Here is an 18,782-nt window from a genome sequence, read left to right on the forward strand (position 1 = left end):
TTTCTATTTTATTAGTATTTTTGCGTGTGTCTCTAACCTTGAAATGCAGGTGTCCTGTATCAACAAGAAGGGAGATTAATTGTAGCCACTAAAGTGAATTTTTACTTAACTACTTTGAGCTAATCTGCAGAAAGAACAACATGTTCAAACTGGCAGTTCATAATGTTGTGTCCTATCAGGCAGTATGACCGACGCCTTCCTGAGGAGCATAGATAGGCAATACAGCACAGAGTTGTTTGTTTGGGGTTTTTTTTAATAATGCAAGCAATGCGGATTTTAAATTGGGTTGCTGAGATGTCCCATCTTGCCCCCCCCTTATATCAGCAGTATTTTGTAAAAGGACATTTTAGCATCAAGTCTTGTGAACCAAAACTCTGGGTTCCACGGGGCAAGTTGGTTGGTTGGGTTGTTTTGGGGTTGTTTTAACCATCCTGTGGCCTTTTAGTGCTGTATCTCTACTAGGTCTGACAAGTTACAGCAGCATTTCTAAGGGGGGGAGGAGGGTTGTGGCGTTTGAGTTAGGTCTTCTCAGTGGGTGGCTGCAGGGTGTGTGGCTGGGGTAGCTGCTGCTGTTACTGCTGGGTTAATTAGTGATCAGAGCGAGCTGGCCTGCTTTCACTCATCTGGTAGTAGAAAGTGATTGGGGGTGGGGTGTCCCAAGGCTTGGTTTTGCTTTATTTCATATGCTATCACTAAGAGTAGAGTACATTTTATGCACCACTTTGGACGCTTGCTCCCTGAAGCCAACGCAGGCCCTGTACACATTTTCTACAGTGTTTGTCCCAACCCCTGACCTAAGCCATTACCTTTATTACTAGTTCATGCTTGGACTTTGCACTCATGTAGTAAATTAAAAGGAGATAAATTATACCTAAGCATGAGTGGGGTCCTTTATGAAGAAAGCAGTTTGGAGGCTTTTTGTTGTTCTGTTGTGGGTTTTTTTTAAATTGCCACAGGTCACTTAAGAATTGAGTTGTAGGACCAAAGTGGCTCCACTTTCCTGCAGCTTGTGTGCAGGTGGAGCTTCCTTCAAGGAGTATTTCAGCACTTTAATCACAGCATCTTTGTTAAATTCTTGTCTCACTACAAACATACAGCAGCAAATGAAACAGCTGAAGGTGAGATTTCCGCTAGCTCCTGCTCCTTGGGAAGAGCAGGAGGCAGCCACTTGCGTACAATAAATGCTGTAGCGTGCCCTAACACTGCTTCCTTCTAGCAGATGGCAAAAGGTTTAGCAGCTTGCTTGTGTCATGCATTACGAGGAGGAGGGCTCTAGCAAGCAGCTTGCTCTAGCATAGTCATGTTTTGTTGCTTTACGTGGAGAAACTCTCCCTGGTAATCTGCATCATGCAGCATAAAGCCATCCTGACTCCTGCAGGAAGGAGCTGCTGCATAGTGTCACATCTGCGCAGCCCTGTGGGGCAGAGGCTGGGCCCAGGCGCTGCACAGAAGCGGACATGGCGCTTCCTCCCCTCTGCCGCTGGGTGCCTCAGCCCACATGAAGCATAAACCGTTCTACCTGTGGTTACCACGAGAACATGTGGCCTGTGCCTCCAGGTGTGCAGAATGTGCAGTGACAGTGAAAACAGTGATTTTTTTGGTGTGAGCACGGGCATGTGTGCCACAGCAGCCTCTCACACAGCCTGGGGCAAACACCTAACACCAAACCAGTGTGTAACAAACCTTCAGGTGAGGCCTTCAGGGAATGGTAAAGCTGTATTTCCCTATTGAAATAGGTACAGTACTTCTTCAAGATCCTGGACAACTAACAGCCTCCATCCTCACCCAGCGCAAAAGACGTGCACACAGAATGGTGTGTTCATTCATTTATTTGTCCAATGTTTCAACCTGACTGAAATACAAGATCAACAAGAGCACTGTACTCCTGGCTATTATTACATGTTAGAACATAGAGTTTTGCACTTTAGACAACATTTAACACCATTCTATGGGGTACTGCATTGCTTTTATAAAGTTTAAAATAAAGATTTATTTTCAAACATGTGACTTTGGTTTATTTCATACATTACACTTTCTTGCAGAAAAAATAAAATTGTACAACTGCATAAATATAAAATTCTTCCACCATGAAAATGGTTAAAACATTCAATAAAGACATTAGCACCACAGTGTGCGATGCCTCGAGCAGGAGAGAGAAAAAAAAAATATAGAAAGCAAAGAGTTATGCCTATCACTGAGGAGAGTGATAGCCTGACCCAGTCTCTCACACAACATACTGGAGGATGAGGGAGAAGGTGGAGAGAGACAGCATTCGCTACAAAGCACAGTACACAATCATCTATCCTCTTTAATGTCACTTAAGTCAGTTTTCCCTGCCACCCCTCCAAATGAAATACCCTAACACCACAGAAAAGTCAGAAGCCTTATGGAGTGCTGTTTAAATAGAGTCTCACAGGTGGGCCTTTCTTTGAAAAGGAACAAAATAATGATAAGTATCATGCCAGTTCTAGTCCCATTGAGTATTTACACCTTGGACAGCAAAAGTCTTTGCTCACAAGAAGTAGAAAACAGATACAATACATGGCTTGAAAAATGACCAGAGTATGCACCTATAGTACTGTACACTAAATAAAATACACAAGGCAGCAATACTTAGGGGCCAGAAACACTGCTTACTACAAGTCAGTTATGGAATCATAATTTACAGTAAAAATGGGCATGTCCCAAGGCTCAATTTTGTTTTCTTTTGTCATTTACAGTAGAATAAATATTTGTCACTATTGCTACACTTTGTTTACATTCTAACCTAGTAAATGCAGAAAGCTAGTGTAAAGCATATAGATTACGTGTAGGTCCCATACGTATGACAGTTTGTTCAAGACTAGTAGGTTTTCTTTTTTGTTCTTTTTTTTTTTTTACCTTTTTAAATGGCTAGGGGGGGTGGGGGGAAGACAGTTGTGCTTACAATCAGCTGCTTTTTATGTCAAATTTAATATCAAAGCGTCCCTGGAAGCGGTCTTTGTCACTGTACTGGATGTTTTGCCCGTAGGCCCTGCATTCCACACGCACCTCCATGTCATAGGTCAGGTTGGTGAACTGCACGGCCACCAGTGGCTGCAGGTACCGTGGCTGCAGGAGCTTCCCGTAGTAGGGGTAGTACTGCAGGGCAAAGCCAGCATAGCCGCCCATCCCATAGTACTCCACTGTGCCGATTTTGTCTGCATCTTCCTCTCTCTAGAGGTGGGAAAAGGAAGGACAGACAATGACAGTCACAAACTACAGTCACCCAAACTCTACCTTTTGCAGCCTTTTTTTCTAGCAGCATCTTGTTTTTTACCACAACCTCACCCTGACAGCACGAGGCTGGCCCAGGCTCAAGAGGACACTTAAGCACTGTCTAACCTGTAGCTATGCTAAAAGAACACCCGACCAGCCAGGAAAAGAGCTTTTCTTTATTTAAAACCTCAACTCCTTTATGCAGTCAGAAACCACCCCAGGTTCCTGTCATAGCAGTGCACTATTTGGCTAAAAAAAAAAAAAAGGCAGTTTCTGAGCTGCTTTACAACACCAAGTAAAACACCTCTCTGCCCTGGAGTCCCTTTTTCAGCCACCCATGCTAAGAGCTCCAGTACAGCACTTGAAAGCAAAATGGCAACTTTCTGAGGATGCCTTTTGCTGTCTGGCCACACTTTTATCCCTCGCTGTGAGGGCAGCACTGTCACCCATCATCAGTGGGGTTTTGAGAAACTATCATTCCGAAGGGGGAGGACAGCCCAAATTAAGAATCATCCCCATTTTCTGTGGAAAACTACACCCGGACAAAGACCTGGCCAGTCCTGCCCTGCAGCTTCCCGCCTCAGCTCAATTGTATTCCAACTTACCTTGGCAGCACAGTGGACAGGGATGAGATAGGAGTTATATTTTGCCATAACCTCTGGAGGGAGGCTCTCATTTACCGGAGCCTGGAAGAAACCCAACACAAGGGGCTGTTACACACGTACAGGGGAGCACCTTTGCAGCAGCCACGGTACTGAAGATGTGCTGTTAACCAGAACCCCCTCTACGTTGCAGCAACAGTGCTCAGCAGTGGTTCTCAGCCCGGATGAGCAGTGGAACTCACCAACCCAAGCAGAGCTGTTGTCTGTTCTTACAGCTGGACTGCTGCAGATACCACGGCAAGCAGACCAGGCTGGTTTCAATTCCATGGTGTTGCTGAGGAAGGAGTTTCAGGGCAGGGTGCTAGCCAGCAGGCCTTGCTCCTGCACAGCCCAGGCCATGAAGGAGGAGCCACACTGCCAGAGGATTTGCCACCTGCTTGCCAGGTGTGTACATCCAGGACCAGGAATGCACAACATGTCAGTCACACCCCAACCTCACTGAACCTCGACACACCTACACAGGGAAGGACAAAGGCTCCCAGTGTGGCAGGGAGAGGTGGGAGCGCCAACACCGGGCTTTGGTCTCTTAGTAAGTGCAGTCATTGGGCTTCACAGCCTGGCAAGGCTCAGACCTGCCTGACACACACCTTGCCCAACACAAGAACTAAAGGGTCTCTGCCAGAGCATGGAACAAGAAAACAAACACCACCCTGGATACACACATCGTTGCTAAAGGGAACACGTAGAGTCATTTGCTGACCATCCCCTGCTCTTCCGAGCTCCGTGGCAAAGGGAAGAGGAACACAACAAACCCTTCTCTTCCTCCGGCACCAGACACCATCCCACAGCCACTACACACCAAGCACAGCACATTCCTGCTAACATGCACCCACTGTTTCCACCCTGCACCAGATGAGCCAAAATTTTAACTTTTAGCACAGTACAGGTTCCCTTTCAAGAAAAATGTTCCTCGCCATTCGTCAGCAGAGAGCACCATTCCCTGCCCTTGGCAGCACCAGGGATGGTGTCGAGGGCAGCTTAGCACACCATTTGCACCATCTTCCAACCAGAAGACTGAGTGGCAGGTTTTACACAGCACCTCATTCAATAGTGCGTGCTCTGCCACTAAGTTCTTGGAGAACTTTTTAGCATTTAAATGCACTGGGGAAAAATCTGGAAGGAAAAGCCATTCCTGTCCAGATGAACACCCTTCAGTGTTACTGCACACATGCTTTCAGGTGCAGCACAGAGCAAGTGGGTGATAGACATCCTACAGCATCTGGGAAACTGCATGAAATAACCTAATGATCTCACTTCTTTTGCAGTAAAAGCTGTGCCTGTTTCTCAGATACAATTTACATTTTATAGGCCTGTGTTTCAGTCTGATAGTTAATATTAGCAACACTTCATTTAATTAAGTGGTTTTAGCAAGGCAGGCAAGTCTACACTGCCTGAGGAAAGCACAGAGTAGATCAGAGCAATGACACAACGTACTGATCCTACTACTGCTAGAGTCTCTCTGGGACAGTCCCATGGAAGCACACAGGACTTAAAATGGGTTTCATCCCTTGAAGAAAATACCCCATTACATCAACTCAGTTACCAGGCTCAGAAGCTACCAGATAAATAACCAGGAGTTTGCACAGTGAAGTTCGCTGCTACTTGTTAACAGCTTGCAGTGGGTGCTTTTCATTGCTTGTAAATGGAAAGTATTTTTAAAGCCAGTTACTCAAATCGTCTCACAATTTCTCCTCTGTAAAAGGGCTTTAATACTGATCTCTCTCCAGAGACAGAAAAGCAGGCACAGCAAATCTGCAGCCAGCTCATCCTCCTGATCAGGAGCTTCTGCTGGGAAGGGAAGAGATACTTGCCTTAGGTTTGAAGCCAATAATTCTGTTGAGCTTGACGAGGATGCATGGTTTGCCATCCTTGTACCCAAAGGTGGGATCATTTATTCCGGAACAGTTTTCCAGCCATTCACGTTTGAATTTGCAGACCTTCTTCTGGCCCTGGGCATCGTTATATGGTCCTCGCTCTTTGTAATCGGTTGGCATTTCTGTCACCGTGGGGGAAGGAAAACACAACCACATGAACATGATCTTTTTGCTTGTCAGGAACAGCAACACACATGCTTCACTGCGCAGCCCGGCCTTCCCCCTCATCCAAACAGGTGACACCACAGACCTGCATCCAGCCACCCCCACGTGGGGGTTGCTCCCAGACTAGCAAGTCTGCAGAGGCTTTAGGTTTTGAACCGAGGATTTTTCCAGACGACAAGAGAACACACACATTTGTAATCCACTGGCTCAGAGATTTTTTTTTTTTTTTGGCAGCTTTTACAAACAGGTTCCCCTCAGATGTTATATGCACATATTACAAGGCGACAGTCTCATTCACATTATTACATAGACTCTATTGCAGGTTAATATCTCCCAGATGCTTTGCTGAATTACATCAAGAGGACAGACACTGGCTTTAGCAAAGGCATCAGTAAAACCCTCACAGCTTTCAGAGAGGATAAGGTCAGCGCCACATGCCTCTGGGAGTCAGCTCCAACTTTCTCCAAGAGAAATCTGGGAGTTCCCAACCATATAATTTCTACAATAAGCCTCTAGGTACATCCCTGTCCAAGTCTGGTCTATTCAAACTAATTTAGTGAGCAGCTATATGACTGAAACCAGAGCCTGCCAGTTTACCAACATGCTGTTGGTGACAATAAAACGAACAGCTGAGGACAGACCACTGCTCAGCCTCAGCCTCCGAGGGACCTGACGCAGAGACAGTGGTCAGAGCCCCCAGCTGCACAAAATGATCAAGACTTACCCCCACAGTCCTGAAATACTATGCTTTCAGTTTGCTGATCAGCACTGTAGTCCTTTAAGAACTTCTCAAGGTTCTTCACATATGGCTCAAAGCTTTTGGGATCGGAGGCACTAAAGGAGATTTCTGTCTTTTGTACCTGGGGGATTTGAGTCAGTCCTAAGAAAAGCAAAATCAGGAAGAAAACATTAAGTACACCTCAGAGCTGCACAGCCTCCGGGCAGTGCAACGCACACCAAGAACATAACTCATTCTAATAATTGCTATTTTTCAGACTTTAGGACTTGCACAAAACAGCTTAAGCTCACTAGAGAGGAGGCTCTGACAGGCTCTTATCTCCTCTTTCTAACAACAGTCTGGAATATTCGTCATGATGTTTGCATCACTAAGCAGATAAAAATCACAGAACCCAGAAGGGAGGCTACAAGTCAAGGCTTTCCTCAAGAAAAACAGTCAACCGCAGGTCTCCTGCCCACTTCTGCCTCCTCCTCAAGGACAGAAGGGAAACTGTCTGCACACGAGACCAACTGCATGAAATAAAGCCCCACAGAAGCCTGCTCTTACGTACTTATCCCTAATAGGTTGACCTGAAAGTCTGCAAACCAGGCTACACGTCCAGGATACAACAGAGCTATCTGCTCATGACACCTGCAATAAAAAGCGAGAGGTTGCCCAAGTCAGGTACGGTCACTCTCTGCTGGTTGTCATCCACAGCGCCTCCATGTCGGCTCCCCTGTAGGATGCAGGGCAGGAGGCATTTCCTCCCCCAGTAAATTCATCAGCCTAATTGCCTTCTCTGGTCTTTTCACTCTGTACATAGGTATTTCTGGTTGCAGAACAGTCTGCTGAGCTCTCTAATCAGAAGCTCATCACAGAGTAGGCGAGTAGGAAATGCCACCACACAGGAGAGACGCTTAAAGGACCATCCTAGATTCTGGGCTGTGTAACTACCTCCACTTTTGACTTTAGGAGGATGAATAGACAAAGAAAGCATGGAGGAGAGAAGGGACTAGATACCAGCAATGCCTACAGATGATGAGAAGTGCTGACCCCTTGGCTTTTCATTACGGGACTTGGAAGTAGTTGCTCCTGCGTGATGTTTAGGTCACATTTTAATTGAACACACTAACGTGTGGCAAACACTTTAAACTTCAGTAATGGGAACTCCAGTTCACGCTGCTTTTGTGGCAGCCACTGTAATTACCGAGGTCTTGACTTCGGCTCAGTTTGTCATCTTCATTTTAGCAAGAACAAGAAAAAGGAGCAGGGGAGCAGCATTTGCTCTGACAGCTTTCAGAACAGGCCTGTTGCCAACAAGTTCCCCTGGTGCAAGACTCGGGCAGCTTAACTGGCTGGCCCCAGCCCACAAGAGCTTGTGACTCCAGTAATTTTTCCAAAGCCACTTGAGTGCTTCTGCTTAGTCCCTCCTCAAGCCAGCTCACCACCCCCCCGCCACTACCCACCGAGTTGGAATTTGTAACCTAGGACAAAGATTAGCTTTGTTCCCCTAAACGCAGCTCCTAGTCACCAAAGATAGCAAGACATCCAGCCAGGAGCTTGGGGGTTTCAAATTTTATTCCAGGAAGCAGCTTTAACCGCTCAAAACTCCCTCTGGTACAAACTGACCAGGTTGAGCATTACAAGTTTAGAAGCGACTTACTACTCCACTAGCAGAATTACATCCTACCCTCCAAAGTCAGTGGCTTTCAATGCCTTTTCAAGAAATTATTTGCTTTCTTGCTTCAAACGGTTATAAATAAATACATATAAAATAAATACACCGAGTTCAATTTTAGTAAGGGACTTCAATCCCATCCTGCCAAACCCTCCTCGCGTTACCTCTCAGCTGGGAAGCAACAAGCTCAGAGTCACTCGAAGTGGCCAACTGGAATTGCAGCGAAGGCAGGCCAGGTCTGGGTTCCTCTCCTGGGTCTGCCTTTTCCAGAGTTCAAGTTACAGGTGTGTCATTCAAGTGTATAAATATAAAATTCAAGAATGGTCAGCCAGGCTTGTTAAGCTTTGTCACACAGTTCACCTACTCATTTTGCTCAGGACCTCTAAAACGAAGGAACTCCCCGCCTCTGTTTTTCATCTCAACTGAGGGGGCATGTAAAAGTACCCCTGCAGGCATGGCAAAGGTGAAGGGAAGGTCAGCAACATGCACCTCATGGTGTGTAAGAGCCACCTGCTAGAATCTCTCTGGTTTCGAACGCCCGGCCACTGGTACGTACAGTCCAAAGCCAACCCTCTGCCCAGGAGACAAGTGACATGGCTGGGAAAGCAGCCTCCCACCCCAGAGCATCCCTGCCTTGCAGATCTTTGCAGAACAGCACCAAAGCCCAAGTGTTACCTCTGTGTAGCTGCTCCAGCAGCCAGCACAAGAGAACCACCATTTCTGCCAGGCAGGCTGGGCTTGTGGCCAGAGCTGGGCTGCTTTCAGCCCAACTGTGGGTGTTTACAGGTCCCTGGAGGAACCAGACTGGACCAGGTTTTGGTACAGCAGGTGCTTGCTTTGTTTAGGACAAGAGCAAAGCGAAGATCAGTCCTCCCCCTTGTGAAGATGAAAGACTTGTTATGAAAAACAGCTTTATCCTGATTAAAAATGTATTACTGGCTTCCCCCATCCTCACACACTACAACTGACTGGATGCAAAGCTCAGATCTATCCTTTCCTTCTTTCATTTTCCGTCTGTACATCCCATGGCCAAAATACGAGTTTCAGTGCTGTTACCAGAGCAGCACAATCACTGAATCCTTAAGCAATCTTATTTAAAATAAAGTGTGTTGATTAGGTATGATGAGAGGCAGTAACCTCTGCAGAAGAGTTCTGTAACCTTTCTAAATCCTTCTCTCATCCCCATTTGGGAAATGAAGCAAGTAGGGACAAGAAAAAAATTAGAAAGTTGAGCCATTCCAGTGCTACCTACTACAGGCTGGTAGACACCTGAGGAAGTATGTGGCTCCAATGAGCATGAATAAGCCTCTTAGGGGCTTCAAGCACGTGAGGAAGCCATTTATAAGCAAGTCCTATGGGGGAAAAGAAACAGAGCCTCAAGTGCTTCCAGAGTCAGGAACAACCCACTCCCCATCTTCAGGCTCTGATCTGTTCGCTGCACTCCTGCAGCTCATGGTGCTGCCACACTACGGTGTCACATGTAGTGATGCTGTTCTTCACACATCACACATGGAAACACCAAGTAACTTACTGCTAAAACACTGACAAACTACTTCAGAAAACTTCTGCAATTGGCTCTTAAAGTGCACTGCTAGGAAATACGATTCCTATCTTCACTAGCACCCGCATAAATGAGTGATGCCTTGACTGGGTAACAGACACCACCTTCTGTTGGCTTTTTAATTCTGTGGATGTACAAATACACCAAAAGCCACAAAAAGCATGTAAAGTCATTGATTTTTTTTTTTCAGCTGCAGTTCCACTGTTGCAGATTAAAATCGCTTTTATTCAAGTTCATTTAAAACCAGATTTTCCATATAGACGTTGTCATTCTAAGGTGCAAGAGCAAGACTTCAGGGAAAACAGTGTCCTGAGGGTGAGGAGGAAGAAACTAGAAGTGGGAAGTCAGGGTTGTTATTAGGAATGGTTGTGTTGTAAGTCCACAGTAACCACTCTTGCTTCATCATGCAATGCTTATTTCCAAGGACTGTATAATCTTGGTTCAGAATGAGCCTGAACACCCTTGGGATGACACAGATGACAAACAGTGATCACTACACCATTCTTATTTACCACCCACCCCCCCACTCACTAATTGAGGACAGACTTTCAAAGCCTCCACACCAAGCAGTGTCCTTCCAAGCTTCCAGTCACCCTCTACCTCATCCCCAAAATGCAAAAAGCAGGTGCAAGTTTTCTACAAATGCAGCAAAATCTGCTTGGCAAAAAACATCCCTGGAGCTCAAGATTCAGCGATTTTCCCAAATGTAGGTGCCGAGGTGACAAGAGACAGAAGTGGCAAAGCACGACTCAGCAGGAGGCAGCACCACACTCCTTGGGGCCCTCCTGCCACCTCCCCACACCGGAGAAGCCAAGTGGGGAATACACCAGAGCAGCCCCTTTCCATGACATGCTCAGTGCCCAGGCAGCAACCAGGCAGGGACACCTTAAATCCCCTGGTTTGAGCAGGGAATCTTCCTTCCAGCTGCCCCTTAAAAAAGAAAAACAACAACCCGAGGCAGCAGCCCTGGCGCTGGGATGCTGCGTTACAGGGGATGCACACCACAAGATGGCAGGATACACAGCCCAATTTATACTGGGGTGGGGAAGGGGAGAAGGGGAACAGAGTATTATTTTTTAAACACTCGGTAGACTGTGTTTAAAAGGCAACATCCTTACCCTTCCCTGTCAGTAGGGTAAGTCCTGTGCCTAAAGCGGAGTCTGAGCCTGCAGCACACCTGGAGCTGGGGCTGTGGCAGTGGCAAGGCTGGACAAGGTGAACTGCACTGTCCCTTCCCCCACCCCAAGACAAGAGAGGAGGGAAAATAAAACTGTCATGGAAAGGTACAAAACTCCACTTGCCCTGAAGCACCTGTGTAACATTCCTGTTGCATTCAGTGCAGAAGCTAATTAGCATATTAATGACACCTGGCTAGAAAAATGGCATTTTATGGCTTTCAATGTTATACCCATGTCAAGAACTCCATAAAACATCCTGTAGGTTCAGCTGCTGCTAGGAAATGTGTTGTATTTCAGAACAAGAACAATACTATAGCAGCCCCTACAGCATTTTCTCCTGCAAATCCTGAAGGGAAGCGTAGTTTCCCCTTTCCCATCCATTTTGGGCTGACAACAGTGACTTGCCCAAGGACAGAGCACTGTTAACAAGAATGAAACTAGGTTTTCTAGCTTCCTAGAAAACCCAGGGCTCTATCAAGCTGCCAATATACTTACTTGGCTTGCAAACCTTCCATGAGAACCAGGCATTAAAATCACACACCACCTTGTTTTACATAGCTCATAGTCTGGAGCGGTCCCAGATCACAAAAAATTCGAGTTTGATGCTCACCGAGTGCAGGAGTGAACGGCCCACATGGGTGTGTGTTGTCAGGAGAGCAGAGGAACACAGAGAGCGCTGACCTCCCACACACAGCAGTGCAACAACTCGCCACCCTGTCCAGCTCTCGCCAAGCCCACATGAAAAGCCTGGGTTTGACTCACTGGGGTCTAACAGCTGCTGCGCTACAGGGTGAGGAACAGACTCGGCTTAAGAGCCAACCTCCCCCACCCTCACCCCCAGCTCGGCCGCACCTGCATAAAGAGCTGGTGTGTGATGCCCTGCAGAGGACCCTGTGCTATTACCTGGTCATTATTTCCTCAAAGTTGTATGTATGTGCCACTACAGCGTGGCTCAAAGCCCTTGTTTGTTGGGCTGCCTGCTGTCGTATATCCAAAGGAGCTGGATTTTGCTCCCCCTTGATTTCAGTACATGTCCTGGAAGCCCATTACAGAGATCCTGATGACCTTTTCATTCTTCCTCCATTTTGATTTCTATGGTACATGCTAGTCAAGTGTCTTGAAATTCAGTTCCTTCATTTTGGTTAAAAAAAGGGTAAGCCCCAGAAAAACTGGTACAGCATGCAATTAAGAGATGACTAAAAATCCTCTGCAGGCTGAAATCTTACACAGAAATTTTACCAGAGTTGCTTCCAAATTGGAACTGCAGACTGTTATTACACAGAAAGCGAACAGTTTACCTAGAATGAGTAATTATGTGACATCAGGCTAAGCAGCAGGTCTGTCTGGATGGGGCCCAAGATCCATGGGCTGCTTCGCTAATTATTTCACATCTGGTGAGACCACTGGGCTTCAGCCGGGGAAAAACACCTTATTAAAATAACAGCTACTCTACCATTAGCCATGTTGGCTTTTGAGATGCAGCTAACGGCTCTGGGCAGTATCAGTGACAGTTTAAGTCTTTCCTGCAAATGTCAGAGCCCACTGCAGAGATAGAACCAGCCACTTCCGTGCTTAAGGCAGCATTTACCCCAGCCATGCTGGTACATTAAGGAGTGCCACACACCAACGCAGCAGCTCCTGTCTCTCTTCTGTCTTTACAAAGTGCTGGTGGAAAAGCAGTTCTCTGAAAAAGACAATTCTTTGCTGAGCAATAGCACCATTTGGTGATGGTAACCCCCAGTGCAGGGAATAATCCCAGCGGGGCTGTGAGACCCCGTGCGACACCAGAGCCGACTCCTGTAGCTACAAGCCATCAGCCTCACAATTGTCACTTAAATACCACTGTTATTAAAAGCTTCTGAACTGTTTTACAGAGCAACCGGAGACAGATCGTTACCATCCCCAGTGCCAAGCAGCCTCAAGGTCATTGGTAATGTGGGAAAGCAGCAGTTGCGCAGCTCCCCCGCCACGCGCTGAGCCACCGCTGGCTCTGCCGGGGATCGGCGGAGCGGGGAACCCGCAGCAAGGGCTAGTCACTCCACCTGCCACTAGCCAAGGCCAGCCACGGAGGCTGCTCAGGCGATCCTTTCAGTTTTGTGCAGAGTTGCTTTGCCTAGCAAAGACAGGTCACGCAGCAGCAGCCGCAAGAACCACCTCCCACGGCAGAGTCAGTGGAACACGCGTCAGTAAATGCTGCCACCTCCTCCAGAGCACACGCGGCACAGAGCCGGTGACCCTGCTCAGGGAGCACACCCAGAACTGGCGCTGTCCCCTGCCTCCCCAGGCACCCCAGCCTCATGGGTAAAGCTATCAGTTTGCCGCTGTCCCCTCACCCACGGGAACACAGTGGCTATGCAGGAAAAGAAGCTGAACCCAGCTTCCTCACACAGCTCATTCCCAAGTGAAGCCCTCGGCCTCACTATCGCTGCGGTTTAGGGAGAAGAGCAATCCAGGCTGGAGCTCCTCACAGGCAGGAGGCATATTTCATGTGATGCAACCTTTAATTCTAGCAGGATTGCCTCCGAGCCCCAGTACTGTTCACACAGAAGGCTGAGAACATACCCACCCCCTACAAATATGTGTTGCAGCAACGACACGCTTATTTCATCCTCCTTCTTGAGGTGAGTAACCAACCCGCCTCCCCAGAACAGCTTGCACCAAGTCACACACGGGCCTCCCATTTCGTTACCTGGAGGTGCCACTCGATCCTGGTATTTGGGCTCAAATTCGCTGACAGTGAGCAACATCACTTGGATGGTCCCAATGAATATACCTGCCAGGCAGCCGTAGAAGATGACATAGAAGAGGAGGATCTTAACTGCAAGAGAAAAGAAACAGAAAGAGGAATCAAATCAAGCCCTCGAGGCAGTCCCATCTCAGGACAGAACTCCCAACCTTTGCCACTCGCAAGGAAGAGCCCAGCACACTGAATTCAGACGGCAAGCCCCATCACAGAGGGGTGCATCTAACAGAGTCTCTGCCCTGATGCAGACAGAAAATATACATCACTCCACTTGTTGGGGGGGCTGGAAGAGCCCCTGAAAACCTAGAAATCCATGAATCAGGATTTGGGGTTGTAACACATGAAGATTAAACCATGTCCTTCCCTATTTTCAAAGACCCCTTGGCTGACCCAGCGCTGCCAGCACACACTGTCACAGGTAAGAGACTTGGCAAAGCAAGTGCACAGGGGCAAGAAGCCATCCCACGGGTGTGCTCTGGGGGACACCCACTCCACAAAGGTCTGGGCCTCAAAGCCATTTCCAGGAGTCTACAGCAAACGCTTCATTTGGATTTACTAGCAACGGGGCAGCCTGATCTCCCCATGTGATTCCAGCTGTCACCTCCGTGAAAGACAACAGGAGGAAAATTGGGGCCCAAATTAGCTCCAATACTCAACTTCAAATGTAGGAGATATTCAGACGTGTCACAGTACCACATGCTTACCAACCTCCTGTGCCTACAAAGGCACTCCAGCACTGCTCATACCAATTAAGAAGTGAGTTACATAATAATGAAAACCTGAATTTAGTTTTGGTCTGGGGGGAGATGCCTAGAATAATCGGGGAGGGGAAGTGGAGAAGAGCCTGGAGACGCAGCACAGCTCAGACTCCGGGTATCAGTTACCAGTTTACAAGGATTATCTCAACTGATTAACTGCACAGTAACATGCCGTACTAGGCATCACTGGGCGGGCCGCCTACGAGAAGGATAAGCCAGCCCCTGCCAGGCAACTTATGCTAATAGGGCTGCAGGAACAAGCAGGCCAGCGCAGGAGCCAAAGAGTACTTGAGAGCCTGCTCGATCCCACTGTCCTCATCTAATGGCAAACAAAAAGAAGAGGTGGTTTATTTGAAGTGACAAGCTACAAGGCAAGGGGAGGAAGTAGTAGGTGGAAGTATTCCTCCTGGCTCCCGAACCCTGTTGTAACAAACACTCCATCACCAGAGAAGCCTCCCGATGACAGCAGGTGGTTCTGGTCCTTTTCTTTTCAAGCCTACGGCAGGCAGGCACACAGAAGGGACAGCCAGCACCATGGAGGCTGCGGGACGGGCACACCGTCCTCTTGTCTTCCTCACGTGCACCGGAGGCAGGGGAGGTAGGCAGGGCTGGAGGGCAGAGCTGGGTGCGGTAACGTGGTGTTCCAGGAGTTAAAAGTACTCTTTGGTATCCAGGCAGCGTAAAGCAAAGGGCCGTGACGTCAGGGACGTGTGGAAATTTTTTCCAGAGCATGGTCATAGGAGGTGCTGTTGTAACAAACCAAACACTAACGCTGTTGTCTGCAGCGTAACGCCTTTGAGTTTTGTAACATCAAAAGGCAAACGCTGGGAGGTAGCTTATTTAATCAGGTTTCCAGCCAGGATGCTCTTAATGCCAAAGGCACCTTAAAGGTCAAAACCACTCCAGGGTCTCAGAAAACGCACAGCAGGTCTAGCAACCAAGCACAACGGGGTTGAATGAGAAAGCTTCCCGCAACAGGTAGGCTTAGAACAGAGGAATGGGAGCATCAGCCTGCAGATGGCCATCAGTCCTGGGCAGGTAGGTACGGGCACTCTGGGAGAAGGACCCGGTTCGGCCTCCGCGTCTGAAGCACTGCGCAGTTGCCTGGTGCCTCAGGAGCAGAAAATACCTATCAGTGCGCACCCACAACCCGATTCTGCTCACGTAAAGACAGAGCAGCAGCCTGCTCTAGTCCGCCCGCCCGAGCTAAAGCTGGCGGCTCCGGATGTGGCACCTCCGGGTGATCCATTACCACGGGAGCCCAATTCAACATCGCAAGGGTGGCACAGCAGCTGTAATTGGCAGCGACTGGAAGACTGTCTATTTGTGTAAAGAAAACGTTAAAAGCCTCTTGGTCTGAGTGCTATTTGTACAGCACCTAACAAATATATCGTAACCGTTTAATCACGAAGGCACATAGAGCCATTTCCTTCTCGCAGAGGCATTAAAAGCCGATTGTTCTCTCTCGGCGAAGTAAAACGAGCTCAGTTGCCTTTATCCAGAGAAAAGGGAAAAAGAGAAAAGCTGCCCTGAGGTCTGGGGCAGGTGCCGGCTGGGGGGTGCGGGCTCCCCCGACGGCGATGCTCCCGGGCCGGGCCAGCCTCCGGGGAAGGAGACCCAAGGACGAGGCGCCCTCGCCAAGGTCGGCCTGCCCTGGGCTCCATCCCGGGGCCGGGGGCCGACCCTGCCTCACCCCCGGCCCCACCTGGAGTCACACCTACGCGGGCAGCGCCGCCGGACCCCCGGGGGGGAGGAGGGAGGGGAAGGACCCCCCCCACCCTCACCCCGCGGGGCCCCGGCCCCAGCCCCCTTCCCGGGGCCGCAGCCCCGCCGCAGCCGGCGGAGGCGGGGCGGGCCGTGCTGCAGTGCCCGCCGCATCGCCGCCGCCCCCCGACCCGGCCCCACCGCCCCCGGCCCGGCACTCACACCAGCTGCCCCCGGTGCGGCCCAGCAGCTCCTTCTTCTCCGAGTTCCAAATGAATTTCTTCCAGTTGCCGTCGCCGTCCTTGGCCTTCCCGCGGGCCATGGCGAGCGGGCGAGCGGCGGGGAGAGGTGTAGCCCTCGGCGGGCGGAGCGGGCAGGCCCCTGCCTGGCTCCGCACCCCGCGGCACCGGGAAGATCTGGGCGCGCCCGCCCGCGCTGTGGGGCAGCCGGCGGCGGCGCCGGCCCGGCGGGGTGGGGAGGAAGCAGCCGGGCGGGAGCGGGCGGCGGCGGGGGGAGCGGAGCGGAGCCTACGGGGCACAGAGCAGCCGCGCTCGCCGCCTACCGCGCCCCTTCATATACAGCGCCGGCTCCGCCCCGCCGCCGCCTCCGCCAGTGGGAGACGGCGGATTGCGGAGGGGGCGGGGCTTGCCGCGGGGAGGGGGCGGGGCCCGGCGGCGGGCGTGGCCCGGGGGAGCGCGGGAGCGGCAGGGCGGGAGGGGGCGGGGGGGCTGCGGCACCGGCGGCACCGGCAGCGCGGGGGGGGGGGGGGGGGCGCCGGCCGCCCCGCCGCGCACCTGAGGCTCGTTCCCCGCCGCTGGGCCCGGCGGGGCGGGAGGCGCGCGCGGGTTGCCGGCTCCGCCGCGGCGGGCGCGCGCTCCCGCACACCTGGGCGCGCGCACGTGCCATGCGGCGGCCCCTCCTGGGACTTCCGACACCCCCCCGCGCCCTGCGGGTCCCGGCTCCCGCAGCGCCGCAGCAGCCGCTGGTCGCCCGGGCGCGGAGCGGCGCCTTCCTACCCCTCCCCCGCCAGTCCTCCTCCTCCTCCTCCTCCCGCCGCGCTCCGCCCGGCTCCCCTGTAACGCGGCCGCGGAACGCTCGATGCGAACCGCGCTCCCCTCCCAGCGCCGCGCTCCGCCGCCTTTGCGCTGGAAGCAGCCGCCGGCAGGGGAGGGCAGGCAGGCAGGTGCCTGCCGGCTGCCTGCCCCGGGGAAGCCGCAGCAGGGGATGCGGAGGTGAAGGGGGGGGCGACCGGCCGCAGCCGCCCTTGACCTGACGGGCGGCGCACAAACGGCTCTGCCAGCCCCGGGGCGGGCATCAGTAGCCCGAGCCCCGCTTGCCGGCCCCCCGCTCCCTCCGCGGGGCTGCCCAAGGGCGCACCCCGGCCTCCCGCAACCCCGGCGGGCAGCGGCGTGTTCCCGTGTGTCCCGGCGGCGAGTACCGAGGGGGGGGCCTGTACGCGAGAGGCCGTGGCACCGCAACCCGGGGACTCATCCTGCTGCCCCTCTCTCGCCGGTCTTACACTCGCACCTTGCAGGAAAACAGCCCAAGAAAAAAAAAAGAAAAGATAAAAAAAAAAAGGGCATTTAACGAACGCACCACCGTCAATCTGCTGTGTGGTCACGGTAACCAGCGTGCCAGGATCCTGCAGCGCCATGACAGGACAGGTAAAGTTACTGTGTAAAGCACGCTGGGATTTACCTCTGAATTTCCCCTCGGGTTGCAACATTGTATTCCACAACTCTCCTGGCCCTTAAGCTATTCATGTTCTCCCAACTTTAACTCCATCCTCTTTTTTTTTTTTTTTTTTGGGGGGGGTGGGGGGGGTCCTTTCCTCGGTACCACCTAACAGCTGCACATTCTGGAGGTCACCGGCCAGAATCACCTCATCTGAAATCCTGAAATTAAGGGCCACCCAACCTTTTCAGATCTCAGGCCACCACCATCTCCTACCCTCCCTAAACCATTAAGCTTAGTCCAGAGTCTAGTCGTAACACAGCACCCTTCTCCAAGCCGTCCACAGCTACAACCCAGAGCCAGCCCCTGAAGCGAGGAAATGAGAGACCATCGGCCGTCAGAGCCACGCCGAGTCCACACAGATGCCCTCAGGGTCAGGGCAGCGGCTGAGCGCAGCCCCCTCAGCTTTAGGCCTGCGAGCAGATTTCCCAAAGCCGTGCAGGCTGGCGGGTTAGGAGGAGGACGGGTGTCAGGCTGGAGGTATGTTGAGGTTGTGTGCCTGTGTGTGTTTAACTGGGAGTGCCCGGTTTGCCGAACGCTCAGGTGTGCCACAGGGATTTTCAGCCTCGGTTAGGAGAACCAGCTCTCAGTGGCATTTTATGGTGATGGGAAAGGGCTGGTCAACTGGAGGGAAGAGGATAAACAACATCTGTCTTTTCTCCTCGGTGTCTGGTCAGAGCTGGGCTTTTAAAGAGACCTGCTGATGGTGGGTGATAACAGAAACAAACACAGAGAGCAGTATCCGATACCCGAGCGAACATCAGCCACGC

The 18,782-nt window shown here is 51.0% G+C and overlaps 2 protein-coding genes across 3 annotated transcripts in view; one reads left to right on the forward strand and one right to left on the reverse strand.

The window, feature by feature from the left end:
* Positions 1 to 1,968, forward strand: part of NME7 (NME/NM23 family member 7) — a 94,761-nt gene extending 92,793 nt beyond the window's left edge. For both annotated transcript variants that reach the window (XM_074897759.1, XM_074897768.1), the window contains one exon: positions 1,737 to 1,968. In XM_074897759.1, coding sequence (XP_074753860.1) covers positions 1,737 to 1,769 — 33 coding nt within the window. In that variant the 3' untranslated portion in view covers positions 1,770 to 1,968. The remainder of the gene's footprint in view (positions 1 to 1,736) is intronic.
* Positions 1,814 to 16,828, reverse strand: ATP1B1 (ATPase Na+/K+ transporting subunit beta 1). Its single transcript, XM_074897778.1, has 6 exons — positions 16,501 to 16,828; positions 13,763 to 13,891; positions 6,663 to 6,818; positions 5,711 to 5,895; positions 3,843 to 3,923; positions 1,814 to 3,195 (listed from the first exon to the last, which is right to left on the reverse strand). The coding sequence occupies exons 1-6, from the start codon at positions 16,598 to 16,600 to the stop codon at positions 2,929 to 2,931; spliced, it is 918 nt and encodes a 305-aa protein (XP_074753879.1). The 5' UTR covers positions 16,601 to 16,828; the 3' UTR covers positions 1,814 to 2,928.
* Between the last annotated feature and the right edge of the window lie 1,954 nt (positions 16,829 to 18,782).

This window comes from Athene noctua, chromosome 1 (assembly GCF_965140245.1).
Source record: "Athene noctua chromosome 1, bAthNoc1.hap1.1, whole genome shotgun sequence".
NCBI lineage: Eukaryota > Metazoa > Chordata > Aves > Strigiformes > Strigidae > Athene > Athene noctua.

Bases quoted from the DNA above. Each gene is read 5' to 3' on its own strand.
- ATP1B1 (XM_074897778.1), bottom strand. From the start codon at position 16,600: ATGGCCCGCGGGAAGGCCAAGGACGGCGACGGCAACTGGAAGAAATTC. The intron at 13,892-16,500 runs GTGAGTGCCGGG...TTTCTCTTGCAG, and splicing joins CCGCACCGGGGGCAGCTGGT to TTAAGATCCTCCTCTTCTAT. The intron at 6,819-13,762 runs GTAACGAAATGG...TGCTTTTCTTAG, and splicing joins GGATCGAGTGGCACCTCCAG to GACTGACTCAAATCCCCCAG.